Consider the following 22,987-nt stretch of genomic DNA (forward strand, 5'->3'; position numbering starts at 1 on the left):
TAGTAAATGCAGACTCGCCACCCTGTGGACACACGAGTGAGGATTAGCTCATTCATTTCATTTTGAACTACAGTAATGCCATAATTTTTGGGTACAATTTGAATGGGACTGACCCACTGGCTATCTGGAATTGGGTATATGATACCCGCATCAAGCAATTTCAGAATCTCACTTTTAACAACATCTCTCATGTTGGGGGTTAAGTCTCATTTTCATTTCCCTAGATGGTTTAGTATTTTCTTCAAGATTTATGTGATGCATGCAAATTGTGGGACTTATACCTTTTAGGTCTTATATGGTCCAACCTAAGGCCTCCTTATGCTCTTTAATAACTTCTAAAAAATTTACTTTCATGTTCTGTGTCTAAGCATGATGCAATAATAACATGCAAGGTATCAGAAGAACCTAAGAAAGCATATTTCAAAGTGTCAGGCAATGGTTTCAAATCAAGCTTAGGTGATTTGACAAGAGGTGGTTCAGACTTGGAATCAGAAAGTGGAAGTGGTTCCACAACAGTCTGACATTTAGCAATATCCATGGGTGGTACAGATTCAAGCAAAGAGTAGACTTCAGTAATATACTCAGAATAAAAAAGATCTAAGTCAAAATTGTCTAAACATGCTTGCAAAGGATTCATAGATAAGATGTCAGGCAATGAGTCTTGAATCAGACTCTCAATCATATTAATCTCATGCAATTCAGAATCATCGCAATCCAAGGGTTGTTGACTAATGTTAAAACGTTCAGTTCTACAATCATGTTACAAAAGACAAATTCAACACTCCATTACGACAGTTTATAATAGCATTATACGTCTCCAGGAAAGAACATCCTAAAATTACAGGAATGTGACAATCTGGGTTTTGCACAGGTTGAATATCCAACACAAAGAATTCCACAGGAAAATAAAATTTGTCAACCTTGATTACGACATCTTCAACAATACCACGAGGGATCTTTACAGGTCTGTCCGCTAATTGCAGCTTAACAGGAGTGGGTTTCAGCTCCCCAAGACCTAATTGCTCATATACAGAATATGGAAAAAGGTTCACACTTGCACCTAAGTCTAACAAAGCTCTATCGATTGTATGGTCACCTATAGTGCATGTGATAGTTGGACTACCTGGGTCTTTAAACTTGTGTGGTGTTTTATTTGGAATGATTGAACTCATCTGCTCAGTGAGAAAGGCACGCTTATGCATATGAAGTTTTCGCTTTTGTGTGCATAGATCTTTTAAGAATTTAGCATAAGCAGGTATCTGCTTGATTGCTTCGAGGAAAGGAATATTTATATTGACTCGTTTAAACATCTCCAACATCTCATTGTATTGGGTACCTTTCTTTTGTTGCACCAACTTTTGAGGAAATGGAGCCACAGGCACATGAGATGGTGCAGGGATATTAACATCAGTAGAATTCTTAGAGTAGCTATCTTGCTCAGATTCTTTTTCTACACTAGATGTTTTCTGTGGTGTAGTGTGCAATTGTGAGTCTGTATAAGACTCATCTGACTGTGGTACACCTACATTGTTCTTAATAATTTTACCACTACGAAGAATAGTGACAACATTCACTTGATTATGTGAGGACTCATTGCAAGCTGGCGTGCTTGCCTGAAATGCACTTTTCTGGATTTGTTGAGGTTGACTAGGGAGTTTACCTTTTTCTATCTCATTTAGTGCATCACATATTTGATCCATCTTAAGTTCTAGACTTGTGAAACGTTGGTATGTGGTCTTTTGAAGTTGCAACAGATTTTGGGTCAACAGACCGACACTATCTTCAAAGCTAGGTTTTTTCTCTACAGGGTACTGAGTGTGTGATTGCACTTGGGGGTTTCTGGGATATGAATATCCTTGATTATTACTAGTTGTATCCCCTTGTACAGGCCCTTTAGACCACGAAAAGTTAGGGTGATTTCTCCACCCCGGGTTGTAGGTTTGAGAATAAGGATTGTACTCTTGCTTATGATACAAAATATTGTCCTACTCAAGTTTAGACTCTTGAAATGCATGTAGGTCTGGACAGCTATCCACTAAGTGGTCTGAACTGTGACACGCGGAACAAGTGGTTGTATCAATTTGTTCACGGAGAGTAGGGGCAGTAGTTTTCACATTCTTCTGCAGCTCTAACGCTTCTACTCTTCTTGCTAGGGATGCAATCTTTGCATTTCCCTCAAAGTCAGACTCAATTCTATGGACATTGGCTACAAGGGTAGTATTTTTGGTTCACAAATGGACTCCCACTGCTGAGTTTTTTTCAGCTACTTCAATTAAGAAAGTTCAAGCCTCATTAGCACTTTTATCAATAAATAAACCATTGAACATTGACTCAACTGTGGTTTGGGTGGAAACATCTAGACCTTCATACAAAATTTTCACAAGTCTCCATTTTTCAAAACCATGGTGAGGGCATTGGAGCAATAATTCATTAAATCTTTCCAGGTATTTGGCGAAAGTCTCACCTTCTAATTGCACAAAACTATTCAAACTTTGACGAATTGTCGCAGTCTTATGGTTAGGGAAAAACTTTTTGAAAAATTCTTTTGTAAGATCATCCCATGTTCTAATGGACTTTGGTTGTAAGGCATGCAGCCGGGACTTGGCTTTTTCTTTCAAAGAGAAAGGAAACAATCTTAATTTGAGGGACTCTTCCGGAATTTGGTTAAAACACATAGTCCCACAGATTCTTCAAAATATCTTACATGGTGGTAAGGGTTTTCAGCATCAACCCCTCTAAACACAGGTAACATATGAATTGTGCTTTCTTTTAGTTCAAACTGGACAGCATCGGCTGGTAGAATGATGCAAGAGGGCTGGCTTGCCCTAGTTGGGTACATATATTCCTTGATACTACGGTCCTGGTTTAATTCTTCACCCATGGTATCAGATTGGTCAGGGATGTCTACGTAAGAGCTTGGAATATCAACAATATCCTCTTGACTGATTCTAACTAGTCGATTGGTTTGGTCACGAAAGGTGACAATCATAGCCTAGCATATATATCAATCGACATGATAAGATCAAACAGTCAAAAAATCTTCAAATCAGGGAAGCAATGTTCAGGTATCCCAAAGGATTTCTTTCAGAATTATGCATACACATTCAGGTTCTATTGAGATTAAGAGATGCACAACAAAATAACAAACTCCAAAAGTAAATATGTAATTCAAACTTCACAGATTCATGCACAAAGGTACCAGGGAAACTAGTTCAACAGAAAATCATCACATATTTGCAGATCAATGCTTATGAATATGACAGTTAACTTCAGAGATTCACAATCATTCAAGTTTAGTAAAGTCAATAACAAGCTCAGCTAACCAATGCAAAGCTTTAATATCATAGGCTCATGTTTTTGGGAATGAAAAACTAGTTCTCAGATTCTTGCAGACAGAGTCAAATTGGTGTACTGGTCACAGAACAAGCAAATGCACAACTCGGAAGAGTAATGCTTATAGGAATGACAATCAGTTCCAGGGATGAATACACACAGATAGAGGTTCTGCCGAGATTAAGAAGTTCTCAGTGAAATCACAGACTCAACACATAGATATGCTCTTCAGATTTCACAAATTCATGCTTATGGATACCGAAAATTGCAGGTGTGAAATAATGCTCAGTAGGGTAGCTAGTGTATCAGGCTACCATGGTTTATCATTCATACAAATATAAAGTATAACGAGGTTAGAGAATGACCAACCGGCCACAATGACAAGAGTCTTCTGCCTCTTTTTCCCCTTTTCTTTGACTCGCGCAACAGTATTACAGGTACCTGATTACTCAAGTGAGGATGTCAGTACTCATAGACATGTACAGTTTAACATAATATCGATGCTTGTATAAACAACCGAGAGTAATTTACTGCATGGATATGAGTTATCCCACTTGGTAGTTTTATGACAGACAGAATGGGAGTAGTAAATTCAAAAAGAAGGATACAAAATGCAGGGATGAGATATTTTACAGGGCAATGATGCAAAGCTGACTAACTACAAAAAGGACCAAAAGAATGCAGATATGTGACTAAAATTTAAAACTATAGCTAATGTACATGCCTATGTGAATGATGATTATGCTGAGATGCAGTTGATAGAATAGTCTACAAGGTACAATTTAAAAGGGAATTTTAGCAGGGTCACTATCTAGTCTACAAGATTATGTAGAAGGAATGCAGAATACAGCTAAACGTTGCAACTATTAGGGTATGCTATAGTGCAATTACAGGGTTGTAATGACTAGGATATGCTAAGATGTGCACAATTACTGAAACAACTTAAGTGATGCTATGAAACTGAAAAAGCTTACTATGATGCAGATTATAAACAAATGGATTATACTACTGAGATGAAGCTAACAAAGGTAAAATAGAAAGAGTATTCACAAAATCCTATGTGACTATCTTATTGATGCAGTTAACTAAAACTAGATATAATATAAGATAATGATACAGTTTATGGGAATGAAATTTAAAATTACAGTAATAAATACATATTATGGAGTCATTTTTGGTTCACATAAAAAAATCACATCAGGATTTTGACTCTTAATAAGAATATCTAAAGCAGTTTTTTTTGTAGAGTTTCCGAAGCCCTGACAATTCCACGACAAGATTCTCATGATGAGAGTTCTTAAAAAGAACAAGAACTGCAGGTAGTAACTTTTCGGGAGACACTAAAAGTACACAGGTTGAGGAACTGAATGAGGTCCAAGCGCAAACAAGAGAACCAAGAAGGGTAAACTAATCTATCACTTACGCCTAAGAATATCCTAAGATTAATGAGATACTTGATAACAAAGAAATCAACCCAAGTTATTAAAGCATCCAAGTCAATTAGCTGCAACTCGACAGAGCAACAAAATTGATTAGAATCAATCAAATCAGAGAGTCAAATTGTGAAAGTGTCCAAATCAAACAGTAGTAGGTCAACTGGGAGACTAAAAACATTACAATCAATCAAATCATAGAGACAAATTAAACCAACAACCAATCCAATTAGTTGCAGCTCAACAGTACAACTTGAAGGATAAAAAACAATCAACACAGAAGCACCCAAATAAGAGAATCTAATTAGAATTTCCGCAGTCAACGGAGTATGGATTATAATCACACAAAAATATCTTAACAACTTAAAACTAAATGTGATTATGTAAGTCGACAGAAAGTAGCAATTGAAAATGAAACCTATGAAAGCAAGATTGCAATTTTTAGGCAAAATTAGGGCTTGCAAATAATAAGAAATTATCAGACTATGAAACCGAGAAAAAGAGGAATTAGGGTTTGAAAATTTGTTGGAAGTAAAATCAAAGTTTAAAACTACCTTGTTAGCAGCCCTCATGTTATTAATCAGCGCAATTTCTACCTCAACAGCTGGGTTCTTTTCAATTTCCTCCATTTCCACACCTTCCATTGGTTCGGTTTGGTTGCTAGAAGTCTCGGACTGGTTGCTCTTCATTTTTACATCAGAGAGTTTCAGATCGGATTATTTGGGACGATGGTTTGATGTTTTGAGAAGAGAAAGATGGGATTTCTTCTCGTTGATGCTATTTTATGAAGAGTTAGAAGACTCATTACAAGACCTTTTGATTTGTCTCTCCTCAGAATTATCGTTTTGATCTCTGATCGTGAAAAGACGAGGGTACCCAAATATACCTCAATCTAAAAATTTTCCACCTATAAATCCTTTTCCGAAAGTGATTGTTTATAAATTGAATCGATACAATACAACTAATCGGTTCACACTTCGTATGATCGTCTATGGATACGGGATCGAGATAATACAACAACGAAGTATGTTTACTTGATAATAGGTTCGGACTTAACCAAACTCTAGGGATTGTATATCAAGTAAAATAGTAATTAACGTTTGTGTATTTTACTTCTAATTATAATAAAACAATTATAATTGTGGAAATAGAAAAGTAAAAGACACAACAAGATTTTGTTAACGAGGAAACCTCAAATGCAGAAAAACCCCGAGACCTAGTCCAGAGTTGAGTGCTCTCAGAATTAAGACGCTATACAAAATCAAACCAACTTCGTATAGTTGAGACCAAACAACTAAACCTATAGTTCACCTAGTTTCCTCAGTATCCCTGCGCCTCCAACTTGCAGTAAGTCACGCACTTGGAACAGTTCCTTTGGTTCGTATTCCAAACAGTAAAGGAACAACCAATATGTTCGGTAACAACTCTTTCCAAACAAAATGATATGAGTTTGACAAAAGCTCTTCCGTTTGACCAATAAACTCCTTTGTCGGGTCCTTAGATCAATCTCTCAACAACTACCGAAGTAATGGTTAGACTATGCAATCAATACCATTAATCACAAAGAAGTGTATTGATGCCGATCTACTCAACTAATCAATCCAATCTATCACAAAGATAAACCGATTATAGTTGGATCCCTTTCCAGCCGAAACAAGTATTGTGCACACCAAAGAGTATGAGCCCAAAAAGTCTTCTTGTCTTCAAATCTTCTTTGATCTTAAATCAGCATCTGCACACAATCAACTTGAATCTCTTGTGATCTATCACACACGGAATAGAGTCTGTTAACGTTAGATTATCACAAGACGTCTTTAGATATACAAACAGTCTAAAGATCCCCGTAGAAACTTCGATCTAGTTTGAGTGGATCTTATATCAGAAGAGAAGATTCTCAAGCATAAACAAACTAGGTGCAATGCTATCAATCCAAAGTCTATATATGCTATCTCCTATTTAGAGACAAAAATCGTATTGCTATATAGACTTCGATTATACGCATTTGCTATTTCGAGCCGAATTTATCTCGCTTATCTATTTATCGAAATATGTGTTGGTAAGCTTGTGACGCCCCAACTCTTATACCTGCTTAGCTATAGGATTACAACCTAATTTAAGCATCAAATCCATATTATCAATCCTAAGAACCATCTTCACATAAAGTGCTAACAAACAAACCCAAACTCTCTGATACAATATATTCGAAAGTCTCTCATGTTATATAAATATATAAATGTGTTGTTTTACAGAATAAAGAAATAATACATATAATACAGATACACGACAACACTATAATCAAAAGAGCCCTAAGATACAAAATCGGGTATCTTCGCACGCTTCATTCCTTCTGATTACTGAAACTGTAGTGGGAACAAGTGAGCACATCGTCCCAAAGGGTGCCCAAAGAAAACATATAACTTCCAAGTAATCATTAACATGATTCACAATTCTAAAAACAGAAATTGAAAAGAAGAGTAATGAATCTAAGCATTCAGCAATTCGTGCAACAAGAAGCAAGTGTTATCCTAACCTCGCCAAACTCATTAGAGACGCGAAAACAACCCTAACCAATAATAATAACATCATCCACACAGAGTGCCCATACAAACTATGATTCAGAATATTACCATCAAGATCAGAAAGTTAGATGAACAAGTATAATATGCACACGAGTGATTTCCCTCAAATAAAATAGTATATATAATATCATAACGGATGAATTACCGCCCTACTAGGTAATATTCAAACGGATGAGTTACCGCCCTACTATCTTATTAAGCAATAATATTCAAACGGATGACTTACCGGCCTATTAATGAAATATTTATAATAATATTTAAACGGATGAATTACCGCCCTACTAAATAATATTGTCGACGGATGAATTACCGCCTTACTTAACTTAGCTAAGAGCCGTGGGGAAACACAGACATTCCTCGCAGGGAAATCTCACAATGCATATCAAACACAACACATCATAGCAACAACGTACATACAGATACAACATATACGTCATACTCAAGATACAGGAAACAGAACATCACAATATACGCTATCATGAACTCAAATAGTAAAGACTCATCATGCTCGCAGATAAAGGAAAGCTTAATGATTACAAGAAGGTTACAGAGTTCCCACCTATTCTGTAGGCAAACCATGTCTACCTCGAATTCCATAATCCGCTGGTTCGTCCTTTGAATCGATCTATGTTAATAAAGACTAATTGTTAATCATACAAGCACCCTATAGATTAGCCAAAAGGCTCATACAAGACTCATTACATAAACTCATACAATTTTACTAATCATAGGCTAAGTAAACTGTCTAATAGTTCTAAGCCCATTTATAATTCTACACCTTTCATTCTCTATATTAAGAATTACCTAAGGTTTATTAACCCAATTATATTGAATCTATAGTCCACTAGATAAGCCTTATGAATATCTACAAATCTGTAGAAGAAACCAAAGACTAATTCAGACCATAAGGGTCCAATTCACCAAAATATGAACACTAGTCCTAAGCCCAAGTCCATTACAAGAGCCCATTAATCCAAAGCCTAGTCAAACAGGTCAACCAACAGTCTCTAACGGTCAATGGGGTCAACTAACAGTCTATCTAACGTCAAGGTCAAAGTCCTGGTCAAGTGAGTCAAATCGGTCAAGGACCACTGAGTCAAGTCTAGTCAGGTCTAGTTAATGAGTCAACTCACTCAGATATCTGAGTCAGGGTAAGCCAGGTCAGTCAGGTTCTGACTAAGCTGAAAAGCTCAAGGCCAAAGCCTGGCACAGGCTAGAGTCATTGCTCAGGCCAAAGAACTCTACTGCACAAACAAAGCACAAGATACAAACACACAATCTCTATAATATTCCAACTATACACATGTTCTTAAGCTACGTCTAACTTCCAACTTCTTTTCAACTAAGACTTCAACAATAACATCATTAGCTTCATTTCTTCTCAACAGATTCATACATCTCCATTTCCAGTTTATTCCCTTTCACCTTACAGCTCCCAATACCAACAATAACATCACTATACTTCACTTCAAAAGTTCATTCAAACCACCATAGCAACTTAACCCTTCATCATGCAGATTCGGCATCCTCATACCCAAATCCTTGTATTGATCAACCTATTTTACTTTCACAGCAATATCATTACCAACTCGGCTTCACATTTCAGACCCACTAGATTCAGTTCACATAACCATTTCATCCTCAACTCAGACACAATTTAATCTCATGCAACTTAGATATCTTTAGCTTCAGCCATACAATTCGTTTAAACCACTAACCCGACTCTTCCCTGCACCTGACAAACTATATACACCTCCACCAGTTCAACATCAACTACCCTGCCATGTCCTGCATCAGTAACAAATCTAGTATCAACACCATCTCCAAAGTCATGTGCTTTACTAAACCACCACCAACAACAACAATTCCATCACCACCGGATTCCAATACAACCACCAACTCTGTAGTTCAAGAACATCTTTCAATTCCTCATTCTTTACAGATCCACAACCTCAGTTAAGACCACCACCATAAACACAAATAGCTAACATTCATCTAGAACAATCTCAACTCCATACCATGACGGTTACCAACAACCCTAGAATCAGGTTCATCTAAACTCAACTCAACTTCAGTCTCAATCATAATCATATCTCTTCTACTCAGAACACCATCTTCATCTTCGTCTGGTTCAATTCAATATCAACATGTAATTCAATCCCTTCATCTGTTTCCAAATTTTCTTCCTCCCAATATCATTCAGCTAATTCCCAATCATAACTCAAACCCTAGTTTCTATTTCTTCTCTGCGAAACCTTAAATCAACAACCTAACTTCAATCACCTTTAACCAATTCAACTTCTTCGTCTGTAGGTTCCTATTTAGACAACCTAATTTGCATGATCCCTAATTCATGATTCCTACAGAAACTTAAATTAAACCTAATACCTCCAATTATACTTCAATTAAAAACAAACCCAACGATAATTACTGGATTAATCAACCAAATTCAGACATTAACCTTCAAATTATTAAAACCCTAATTTACCTTTTTCTTGTAAATCAGAATCAACATCACCACCATCATCTATTCCTCGATCGTACTCAGCTCTTCTTAATTCTTCATCTTCAAAACCAAACTCTAACTATCAATCCTCAGCAGCATCAGTTCATTATTCTCCCGCGACTAAATCAACTTCAACACCACACCATCTTCTTTATTCATCGAGCTAACTAACTTTCTATGAGCATCTCGCTCAAGAATAACTCAGTTCTTCTGAGCTGAGATCGACAGAGAGAAGGAAAAGAGGAACAGAGAAGAAGAAGAACAAAGAAAGAGAAGAAGATAAGAGAAATGATTCTCTTCGACATGTAAGGGGATAAGACCAATAAAACTTGGGAAGGGACCCACGAAACGGATAAGGGCAGCTAGGCGGTTGATTTAAGTGTTGATGGTGGTTTTTAGCTTAGGGTTAAAATCGTAAAACCTTACATCTGACATGACGTCACTACAACCACTAGCGCATTTATTGAATCATTCAACACACCTACGTAAGAATTACCAGGGTACCTTTTTTTTATATACCTGTGTCATGTTCCACGGCAGAACCCTTAGTATTGACCGACATCATCTTCGTACATACCAAACCCTAATTCTCATGCTACCGCGCCAAGGCATGCCAACCCTGCCAGCCGCACCACTGTGCCAATGGAAAACCATGCCAGCCACATCTCCGCGCCAAGGCATGCCAACCATGCCAGCCGCACCACTGTGTCAATGGCAAACCATGTCAGCCACATCTCCGCACCAAGGCATGCCAGCCACGTCTACCGCGCCAAGGCATGTCAACCATGCTAGCCGCACCATGCGCCAATGGCATGCCAAACCCTTGGCCCCACCATGCCAAGCCAACCGCACCTTGTCTTGGCCCCACCATGCCGAGCCAACCGTGCCTTGCCTTGTCCCCAACCATGCTATCCGCACAATGCGCCAATGGTATGCCAAACCCTTGGCCCCACCATGCCAAGCCAACACCGCCTTGCTTTGGCCCCAACCATGCGCCAATGGCATGCCAAACCCTTGGCCCCACCATCCCAAGCCAACCGCACCTTGCCTTGGCCCCACCATGCCAAGCCGTCCGTACCAAACCCTTGGCCCCACTATGCCAAGCCATCTGTACCAGTTTGACAGCACACTAATTAACGTAGACGCTCCTCTTCAACGTTCGCTCCAACAGCCGCACTTCAACGTCCTCCAGTAGCGGCTCCGCTTCAACGTTCGCTCTGACAGCCGCTCCGCTTTAATGCTCGCTCAAGCAGCCGCTCCGCTTCAGCGTTCTCTCCATAAGCTGCTCCAGAATCCGAAGCCGAAGCTTCAGCATTTGGCTCCTTAAGTTTCAACATCCTTTCCAAGAGCCGAAGATGCTTCAACGTCGTTTATTCCTGCAAAGGGTCGTACCACCACGCTCCCCATGTCAAGGATCATGATCTCAGCCATTCAATCTTCGTAGTCATGACCGTCTTTTGATCCATCTCGCCAAAACTCGTGATCACGGAAAGTTTGCTCGCTTACGCGTCCAGCTAATCCTTTTACTTCCATGGATGCCCATACAATTCCAGCCAACCTACTTTGTTACCACGACAATGTAGTCTCTTCTGATTACATCTGCTACCAAGAACTGTTGCCGCTCATTTGTTAATACCAGCCAGAGCTTCACCACAGCAGTAATCACTACAAAAGTAACCTGTACTCCTCCATATTTTAAGTTCCACGTGGAAGAAGTAACAAAACCAGTACGAACGCACGATGGTGATGTCTTTATCATGGTAAACCCACTGAACATACAAGATGGAAAAATATAAACCATACTTGGGGACTGGGGATGTACATGGAATCCCTTCACTGTCAAAGCTCAGAAGACACATTCAACCAAAAGGTCATAGCCACAACAAGGTCATCTACTCTTCAAGGGTGCAGCGCAAGAAAATCATCACCTATCTGTCCAGAAGACATCTTCAACACTTTACAAGGCCGCAGAGGATCCCAAGCCTGCTCAGAGGAAAACAACTTCAGAAACTGAAGAAAAATGCGACTGGGGACTGCTCATGGCAGTCCATCCCGACGACCATCAAAGACTCATGAGATAACTCCAGAGATGCGGGTGAAACATTTTCTTGAAGAAACAGAGGGAGCCATGATAAACAACATAACTCTCTCATTCCTACCACTTCACTATCCAAGATATTTCATCATGTGATATTCTGATCACCCCAGCGTCACATCCAGAAGAGTACGATAAGCTTATATCAAATCATGTGGACGTGGATTCAAGGAGATGCAATGAAAGTAGGCTACACATGGGGACTACCAACATGGGACACTTTCACTCCCCTCAACCAGGTTATTTCTGATTTCAACATCATCACTGTACAAGTTTTATGAGCCGCAGGAATTTATCAACATGAAGACGTACATGTGCACCGAAGACGTCAAATGCACGCCACAAAGATACATTCACATATTCGGCCAAGCCATCGGATCTAACAGAAGCATAACTGGGGACTGCTCACCACATCCAATTCCACACGATAGTCCAAGATTCGGAAGATGGTTAGAAGGATGCCACTTGGAACCAAGTCCTCGAAGACTTGATAGTAGCACATCGCCAACGAAACGTCTCCCAACTCATCTATTTCATCCAGTGTCTCCAGAAGATTTCGACCAATACAAGCATCCACAACATATTGCCATCGCGATCAGAGGGTCCAGGCACTGAACAATCTAAAATCAAGGATGGACCGAAAACGCAACCATATCCATCCGTCCCAAGAATGCAATGGAGTTTGATAAATTTTGGAATCCACTGGAGAGACACTGCAGACGAAAGCACGGATCCGGACGAGCAACAGGAAACAGAAGAAGGTCAATATCTCTTTTCATGCGGACGGAGTTTCTAGAGTTTGAACAAAATAAAGATTCCTTCTTGCTCCATGAAACGGATGACTAGGCGCGACTATGCCACCTCGGGCCCGCAACATCCCTCCTGAGTTCTTCCTGAATTTTACTGTCGAGCTGTTTTCACCTCTCGAACGAGCTCAAAACCTAAATATTCTCACTTCTGGAGATAGTAAATTCTTTTCCGTTCATAATAAAGAGGCTAACCTTCAAAATCCGAGTTCGTACGAGAATTCTACACCGATTCTAGTAAGGGGCGCTAATTAGGGTTGCAACATGCTAAAATCTGAAGCAAGTTGTTACCTTCCCGAAGCCAGTCCTCACCTTCCCAGGGAACTGAAGCAAGTTGTTATCTTCCTGAAGCCAGTCGTCACCTTCCCAGTGAACTGAAGAAGGTTGTTACCTTCCCGAAGCCTGTCGTCACCTTCTCAGGGAACTGAAGCAAGTTGTTATCTTACCGAAGCCAGTCGTCACCTTCCCAGGGAACTAAAGCAAGTTGTTATCTTCCCAAAGCAAGTCATCATCTTCCCACGGAACTAAAGCAAGCTGCCATCATTCCACGACCCCGCAATTCTTCCTGAATTTTACTGTCGAGCTATTTTCACCTCCCGAACGATCTCAAAACCTAAATATTCACGCTAAAGGAGATAGGAAATTCTTTTCCGTTCAGAATGGAGGGGCGGACCGTCAAAATACGAGTTTGTACGAGAATTCTACAGCGATTCTAGTAAAGGGCGCTCATTAGGGTATCGACATGCCAAACCCTAATTCAGACAAAGTTGCCATCATCCCATGAAACTGAATCCGGTCGTCATCCTTCCACGGAACTGAAGACAGTCGTGATCCTTCCAAGGAACTCAAGCTAGCTCCACTCCAAGACGAGCAACGCAAGCAGCTCCATTTCAAGACGACCAATGCTGACGGCTCCCATTCAAAGCCGACCAGCGCCTGCGCCTCCCATTCCAAGCCGACCAATATTCCAAGCCGACCAACGCCTGCAGCTCCCATTCCAATCCTACCAACGCCTGCGGCTCCCATTCCAAGCCAACCAATGCCTGCGGCTCCCATTCCAAGCCGACCAACGCCAGCGGCTCCGCTCAAGCCGCACCAACACCGACAACTCGCTAATCCAGCACCTTCGCGTTCCCTAGCGCAGCCAAGATGACGCGAGATCAAGCCAAGCCGATAGTCTGCATCTCAACCAGCAACCGCCTCTACCATTTCAAGGTCTAGACAGCAACGCCATGAGTAGAATTTACGCAAGGCTGCCAACACAAGAATCACGAATTCTCCTTACCTCTCGAAAAAGGTTAGTCGGGTCTTCCTGACCATCTTTTCATGACTTGCCATTTCTATTTTGTCATGGCATGTCACCATCTTATGCTTACCTCGCAACAATGCTCCTGTTCCGAGCTAAGCAGGGGACTTAATGTTGATGGTGGCTTTTAGCTTAGGGTTAAAATCGTAAAACCTTAAATCTGACATGACGTCACTACAACCACTAGCGCATTTATTGAATCATTCAACATACCTACGTAAGAATTACCAGGGTACCTTTTTTTTATATACATGTGTCATGTTCCACGGCAGAACCCTTAGTATTGACCGTCATCATCTTCGTATATACCAAACCCTAATTCTCATACTACCGCGCCAAGGAATGCCAACCATGCTAGCAGCACCACTGTGCCAATAACAAACCATGCCAGCCACATCTCCGCGCCAAGGCATGCCAACCATGCTAGCCGCACCACTGTTCCAATGGCAAACCATGCCAACCACATCTCCGCGCCAAGGCATGCCAACCATGCCAGCCGCACCACTGTGCCAATGGCAATCCATGCTAGCCACGTCTACCACGCCAAGGCATGTCAACCATGCTAGCCGCACCATGCGCTAATGGCATGCCAAACCCTTGACCCCACCATGCCAAGCCAACCACACCTTGCCTTGGCCCCAACCATGCTAGCCGCACCATGCGTCAATGGCATGCCAAAACCTTGGCCCCACCAAGCTAGCCGCACCATGCGTCATGCCTTGGCCCCAACCATGCTAGCCGCACCATGCGCCAATGGCATGCCAAACCCTTGGCCCCACCATGCCAAACCAACCGCGCGTTGCCTTGGCCCCAACCATGCTAGCCGCACCATGTGCCAATGGCATGCCAAACCCTTGTCCCCACCATCCCAAGCCAACTGCACCTTGCCTTGGCCCAGCATGCCAAGCCGTCCATACCAAACCCTTGGCCCCACTATGCCAAGCCATCCACGCCATTGTCCTTGGCCCCACCATGCCAGTCTTCCCTATGTGGCTACCAAAACGAAGGCGTGCGACGATCAACGACCACCCTTCCATCCTAGATGCAAATCCTAGCCGTCCAAGGTCGCCAAACAACGCATGGTAACCTTTGGCCCAAAACCCTAGTTTTGGCCACGCCAAACCGCTCCAAGGCATGCCATGCCACATGTGCCAATGGCATGCCAACCACCTTGACGCGCCATACCATGCCGGCCTTCCATATGCGGCTACCAAAACGAACGCGTGCGACGATCAATGGCCACCCTTCTATCCTAGATGCAAATCCTAGCCGTCCAAGGTCGCCAAACAATGCATGGTAACCTTTGGCCCAAAACCCTAGTTCTGGCCACGCCAAACCGCGCCAAGGCATGCCATGCCACATGTGCCAATGGCATGCCAACCACCTTGCCACGCCATACCATGTCGTCCTTCCCCATGCGGCTACCAAAACGAAGGCGTGCGGCGATCAACGACCACCCTTCCATCCTAGATGCAAATCCGAGCCGTCCAAGGTCGCCAAACAACGCCTGGTAACCTTTGGCCCAAAACCCTATTTTTGGCCACGCCAAACCGCGCCGAGGCATGCCATGCCACATGTGCCAATGGCATGTCAACAACCTTCCCGCACCATACCATGCCGTTCTTCCCTATGCGACTACCAAAACGAAGGCCGGCAACAATCAACGACCACTTTTTCATCTAAGATGCAGATCTTAGCAGTCCAAGGTTACCATCTAACACATGGAAACCTTTGGCCCTAGTTTGGTCGCGCCTAAACAAAGCCAAAACCCTAACTTTTGGCCACGCCTAAACTGGGCCGTATTAAAGCCATACTGATCATACTTTCATGCTACTGGATACCAAACGAAAGGTTGCAATAATCAACGACTACCTTCCTCTTAAGATGCAAAATCTCGACTCTTGAAGGTCACCACCGAGCCAACAAGTCTCCCAAGCTCAACTTGCCAGACGTCTACAACATGCTACATGTTTTCCACGAAAACACTCGAGACATCAACACATGTCACAAACTGGGGGATGCTCATTGGTTATTAGTTTGGCGGTTTACAGCGTGCGGCGCACACTACGCTCGTTATAAGAAAGTGTCATAAGGATGAGGCGGTTAGTAAATACAGGGGGTAATGGTGAAACGCTTTCTTTTATGGAACATCAATTCCAAGCATTACCGGTTACCACCTCCTCCCATTTACTCACCCGTTTTCCATTTCTTAATGAGACCAGAGTACGTTTCACTTCGACTTTTATAAATAGGCGTTTCCTATTTCCACCGAACAACAAGTTTTGGTCAGGAGCATACAACACTCAGAAAACGTTTGCTAGCTTTCCCATCTATTAGCTTCCCACTTTCTGATACAAGTTACAAAACAACTACTCTTCAAGAATCAACTATTCTGGTCTCAACACTCTCTTCGCTTCCTTCCGCAAAACCAACCTTCTTCTTCACTTTGTAACCGAAGCAAGTCTGGAACGACCATTTCTTGGTTTAGGCCGGACTTGTACAGATTGATCTCTCAAATCTAAAGTACTCCCTTGCAATACATTGTTTAGGGTTTAGATTTGTTTCTCACCCTCATCACACGAAATTACCAAAACCAGCAGAAACTGTTTTCACCCTCAAACACTAAGAAATGACAAATCTACCCTTCAAAAACAAGTTGATAAATCTTCTTCGTCCGGCATCCAAATGACACGTTCGAGTATTCCATCTCGCACGAATTTTCGAGACTTATACAAAGATACTAGTTTCATACCTAAATGATTGTTAGATTAATTCCTATTAATTAACGTCCATCTCTAATTAATTGATTCATTAGCGGCTTAATTTGTCTCTTGGCTGGTCAAATAACGTAGACAAGCTTGAGGGTCTTTACATTCTCCTCACCTTATAACATTTTCGTCCTCGAAGATTGAATCATCCTCCGGGTCCTCAAAACTCCTCACCTTATAAAGAAAAACTATCCCTCGACTAAGTGCAAGTACGGCTCATACTAACAAACACGCGAAAAATAACTCATTTCAAATGAGTTCGAAACAACATAGAAGGAGAACACAAATCCAGATTACTTGCTACAGTTAAGATCTAAAATTTTGGCTCTAGGTTCAAAAGACTATTTTGTATTTCAATAGATCATTGGTTCTAAGTTTATTAGAAGATACTCTATAATAAAGTTTCTATATGAATTTGTAATCTATCAGTCAAAGTTATCAACCTCAGGTATACTGATTTAAACACTAACAGATAATTAAGTCTATGTTCTTCACATTAATTTTCTATTTCAATAAATTAAGGGTTCTAAATATATGTAAAAGTACTCAAATAAGTTTCAAAATAAATTTGGGATCTATTAGAATTACTAAACTCACGATTCTCCAGTTCTAGATTGACTAAGTGTCCTCAATTTTTAACTAATTATTCTCTAATTTCTACTGAAGATTCTAAACTATAATATTGGCTTAACCTATAATTTTCACTTCATATTATAAATATATAAACACAACAAGAAAACAAACGAATCAACCATTCAATCAAATAAATCTTACAGTTCTTAATAGCTTTTAGTGATTAAGATTTATCTCACATCCCATCCCAGTCTAAACTAATCTAGTTCACCAACATGCACTAGCTATTTCTATTATCTCCCATATAAGATCTAATAGTGAGCTCTGATACCAAGTTGTGACGACCCAACTCTTATACCTGCTTAGCTATAGGATTACAACCTAATTGAAGCATCGAATCCATATTATGAATCCTAAGAACCATCTTCACATAAAGTGATAAAAAATAAACCCAAACTCTCTGATACAGTATGTTCGAAAGTCTCTCATGTTATATAAATATGTTGTTTTACAGAATAAAAAAATAATACATATAATACAGATACATGACAACACTATAATCAGAAGAGCCCTAAGATACAAAATCGGGTATCTTCGCACGCTTCATTCCTTCGTATTACTGAAACTGAAGTGGGAATAAGTGAGCACATCGTCCCAAAGGGTGCCCAAAGAAACATATAACTTCCAAGTAATCATTAACATGATTCACAGTTCTAAGAACAGAAATTGAAAAGAAGAGTAATGAATCTAAGCATTCAGCAATTCATGCAACAAGAAGCAAGTGTTATCCTAACCTCGCCAAACTCATTGGAGAAGACGACGCGAGAACAACCCTAACCAAAAATAATAACATCATCCACACAGAGTGCCCATACAAACTATGATTCAGAATATTACCATCAAGATCAGAAAGTTAGACGAACAAGTATAATATGCACACGAGTGATTTCCCTCAAATAAAATAGTATATATAATATCATAACGGATGAATTACCGCCCTAATAGGTAATATTCAAACGGATGAGTTACCGCCCTACTATCTTATTAAGCAATAATATTCAAACGGATGACTTACCGGCCTACTAATGAAATATTTATAATAATATCTAAACGGATGAATTACCTCCCTACTAAATAATATTGTCGATGGACGAATTATCGCCTTACTTAACTTAGCTAAGAGCCGTGGGGAAACACAAACACTCCTCGCAGGGAAATCTCAAAATGCATATCAAACACAACACATCATAGCAACAACGTACATACAGATACAACATATACGTCATACTCAAGATACATGAAATAGAACATCACATTATATGCTATCATGCACTCAAATAATAAAGACTCATCATAATCGTAGATAAAGGAAAGCTTAATGATTACAAGAAGGTTACAGAGTTCCCACCTGTTTTGTAGGAAAACCATATCTACCTCGAATTCCATAATCCGCTGGTTCGTCCTTTGAATCTATCATTGTTAATAAAGACTAACTGTTAATCACACAAGCATCCTAAAGATTAGCCAAAAGGCTCATACAAGACTCATAACATAAGCTCATACAATTTTACTAATCATAGGCTAAGTAAACTGTCTAATGGTTCTAAGCCCATTTATAATTCTACACTTTTCATTCTCTACATTAAGCATTACCTAAGGTTTATTAACCCAATTATATTGAACCTATAGTCCACTAGATAAGTCTTATGAATATCTACAACTCTGTAGAAGAAACCAAAGACTAACTCAGACCATAAGGGTCCAATTCACCAAAATATGAACACTAGTCCCAATCCCAAGTCCATTACACAAGCCCATTAATCCAAAGCCTAGTCAAACAGGTCAACCAACAGTCTCTAACGGTCAATGGGGTCAACTAACAGTCATTCTAACGTCAAGGTCAAAGTCCTGGTCAAGTGAGTCAAATCGGTCAAGGACCACTGAGTCAAGTCTAGTTAATGAGTCAACTCACTCAGATATCTGAGTCAAGGTAAGCCAGGTCAGTCAGGTTCTGACTAAGCTGAAAAGCTCAAGGCCAAATCCTTGCTCAGGACAAAGAACTCTATTGCAGAAACAAAGCACAAGATACAAACACACAATCTCTATAATATTCTAACTATACACATGTTCTTAAGCTACGTCTAACTTCCAACTTATTTTCAACTAAGATTTCAACAATAACATCATTAGCTTCATTTCTTCTCAACAGATTCATACATCTCCATTTCCTGTTTATTCCCTTTCACCTTACAGCTCCCAATACCAACAATAACATCACTAGACTTCACTTCAAAAGTTCATTCAAACCACCATAGCAACTTAACCCTTCATCATGCAGATTCGGCATCCTCATACCCAAATCCTTGTATTGATCGACCTATTTTACTTCAACAGCAATATCATTACCAACTCGGCTTCACATTTCAGGCCCACTAGATTCAGTTCACATAACCATTTCATCCTCAACTCAGCCACAATTTAATCTCATGCAACTTAGATATCTTTAGCTTCATCCATACAATTCGTTTAAACCACTAACCCGACTCTTCCCTGCACCTGACAAACTATATACACCTCCACCAGTTTAACATCAACTACCCTGCCATATCCTGCATCAGTAACAAATCTAGTATCAACACCATCTCCAAAGTCATGTGATTTACTAAACCACCACCACCAACGGTAATTCCATCACCACCTAATTCCAATACAACCACCAACTCTGTAGTTCAAGAACATCTTTCAATTCCTCATTCTTTACAGATCCACAACCTCAGTTAAGACCACCACGATCAACACAAATACCTAACATTCATCTAGAACAATCTCAACTCCATACCATGACGGTTACCAACAACCCTAGAATCAGGTTCATCTAAACTCAACTCAACTTCAGTCTCAATCACAATCATATCTCTTCTACTCAAAACACCATCTTCATCTTCGTCTGGTTCAATTCAATATTAACATGTCATTTAATCCCTTCATCTGTTTCCAAATCTTCTTCCTCCCGATATCATTCAGCTAATTCCCAATCACAACTCAAACCCTAGTTTCTATTTCTTCCATGTGAAACCTTAAATCAACAACCTAACTTCAATCACCTCTAACCAATTCAACTTCTTCGTCTGTAGGTTCCTATTTACACACCCTAATTTGCATGATCCCTAATTCATAATTCCTAAATAAACTTAAATGAAACCTAATACCTCCAATTATGCTTCAATTGAAAACAAACCCATCGAGAATTACTGTATTAATCAATCAAATTCAGACATTAACCTTGAAATTATTAAAACCCTAATTTACCTTTTTCTTGTAAATCAGGATCAACTACTTGAATCAGCATCACCTCCATCATCTATTCCTCGATCGTACTCAGCTTTTCTTAATTCTTCATCTTCAAAACCAAACTCTAACTATCAATCCTCAGCAGCATCAGTTCATTCTTCTCCCGAAACTAAATCAACTTCAACACCACACCATCTTATTCATTCATCGAGCTAACTAAGTTTCTATAAGCATCTCTCTCAAGAATAACTCAGTTCTTCTAAACTGAGATCGACAGAGAGAAGGAAAAGAGGAACAAAGAAGAAGAAGAAGGACAAAGAAAGATAAGAAGATAAGAGAAATGATTTTCTCTTCGACATGTAAGGGGATAAGACCAATAAAACTTGGGAAGGGACCCACGAAACGGATAAGGGCAGCCAGGCGGTTTATCTAAGAAATGATAAATCTACCCTTCAAAAACAAGTTGATAAATCTTCTTCATCTGGCATCCAAATGACATGTTCGAGTAGTCCATCTTGCACGACTTTTCGAGACTTATATAAAAATACTAGCTTCGTACCTAAATGATTGTTAAATTAATTCCTATTAATTAACGTCCATCTCTAATTAATTGAGTCATTAGCGGCTTAGTTCGTCTCTTGACTAGTCTAATAACATAGACAAGCTTGAGGGTCTTTACATTCTCCTCACCTTATAACATTTTCGTCCTCGAAAATTGAATCATCCTTCGGGTTCTCAAAACTCCTCACCTTATAAAGAAAAAATATCCCTCGACTAAGTGCAAGTACGGTTCATACTAACAAACATGCGAAAAATAACCCATTTCAAATGAGTTCGAAACAACATAGAAGGAGAACTACCCTGTCATGTCCTGCATCAGTAACAAATCTATTCCTCGATCGTACTCAGCTCTTCTTAATTCTTCATCTTCAAAACCAAACTCTAACTATCAATCCTCAGCAGCATCAGTTCCTTCTTCTCCCGCAACTAAATCAACTTCAACACCACACTATATTCTTCATTCATCGAGATAATTAACTTTCTATGAGCATCTCTCTCAAGAATAACTCAGTTCTTCTGAACTGAGATCGACAGAGAGAAGGAAAAGAGGAACAAAGAAGAAGAAGAAGAACAAAGAAAGAGAAGAAGATAAGAGAAATGATTTTCTCTTCGACACGTAAGGGGATAAGACCAATAAAACTTGGGAAGGGACCCACGAAATTGATAAGGGAAGCCAGGCGGGTTATCTAAGAAATGACAAATCTACCCTTCAAAAACAAGTTGATAATTCTTCCCCCGACATCCAAATGACACGTTCGAGTAGTCCATCTCGCACGACTTTTCGAGACTTATAAAAAGATACTAGTTTCATACCTAAATGATTGTTAGATTAATTCCTATTAATTAACGTCTATCTCTAATTAATTGAGTCACTAGAGGCTTAGTTCGTCTCTTGACTGGTCTAATAGCGTAGACAAGATTGAGGGTCTCTACAAATAATTTTCTTTAGCCCAGTTCATCTTTACTCGTGACGGAAGTCATGTTGATTATTTCAATAACTTGAAAATCGCTTTGATGAAAAAATAGTTTGTGAATAAAAACTATGTAACATCCTCTAAGAAAGTTTCAATGATTGAAATGAGAGTTTAGAACATGTAACCTTATTTGGACATAAGCATAGTGTGTTCTCAAATTTGTGTAAAAGTCCGAAATCGGGAACCCAAAGTATGCGTACCCGTACGTGTACTGGCGGTTTTTGGAAATCCGGGTAAGTATGCGTACTCGTACGCATACTGGCGGAAAGTTCACGTCCGTGAATTTATGCTGGAGTTTGAAAGTGAAACAAACTCAAATCCGGTTACTTAAGTACCCATACCCGTTCACATAATTAAGTAGGTTACTTTCTAAAATCGGTTTGTTCATGAACTTAAATATTTATATAATAAGGAACGCAATCTTTGCAAACCATGGCTATAATGTGCATGAATCGATTCAAGTGAATCAAAACCGATTTTTCTTCGATTGTGTCTTGTATACTTCTATAAGATCTAAGCAATTGAGCAACTCTCTAACTAGTTCATTTGAAGTCATTTGAACTAGTTGTAGTGAAGATGAATAAGGTTGATATGAAAGTGTTCATATGGCTAACCATTGGTTAACTATTATTGAACCGACTAAGTGTACACGTTTAGGTACGGTTACTCAAACCTAAATGAAGTTACATTTCATTTGTGTATGACAAGATAAGTTCGATCTAACGGTTAATCAGGTTTTCATCGAACAGTGAATATTGAATG

General features: G+C 39.9%; 1 protein-coding gene and 1 long non-coding RNA gene across 2 annotated transcripts; both read right to left on the reverse strand.

Moving 5' to 3' along the window:
- Positions 1–325: 325 nt before the first annotated feature.
- On the reverse strand, positions 326–1,700 carry LOC113291322. Its single transcript, XM_026540870.1, has 2 exons — positions 814–1,700; positions 326–749 (listed from the first exon to the last, which is right to left on the reverse strand). The coding sequence occupies exons 1-2, from the start codon at positions 1,698–1,700 to the stop codon at positions 326–328; spliced, it is 1,311 nt and encodes a 436-aa protein (XP_026396655.1).
- Positions 1,701–17,887: 16,187 nt separating this feature from the next.
- LOC113288890 lies at positions 17,888–20,953 on the reverse strand. The gene is made up of 3 exons (XR_003330753.1): positions 20,709–20,953; positions 18,808–18,869; positions 17,888–18,024 (listed from the first exon to the last, which is right to left on the reverse strand). It is a non-coding gene; the product is annotated as an uncharacterized LOC113288890 (long non-coding RNA).
- Positions 20,954–22,987: the final 2,034 nt, after the last annotated feature.

The sequence above is a fragment of the Papaver somniferum genome, chromosome 6, assembly GCF_003573695.1.
Source record: "Papaver somniferum cultivar HN1 chromosome 6, ASM357369v1, whole genome shotgun sequence".
Taxonomy (NCBI): domain Eukaryota; kingdom Viridiplantae; phylum Streptophyta; class Magnoliopsida; order Ranunculales; family Papaveraceae; genus Papaver; species Papaver somniferum.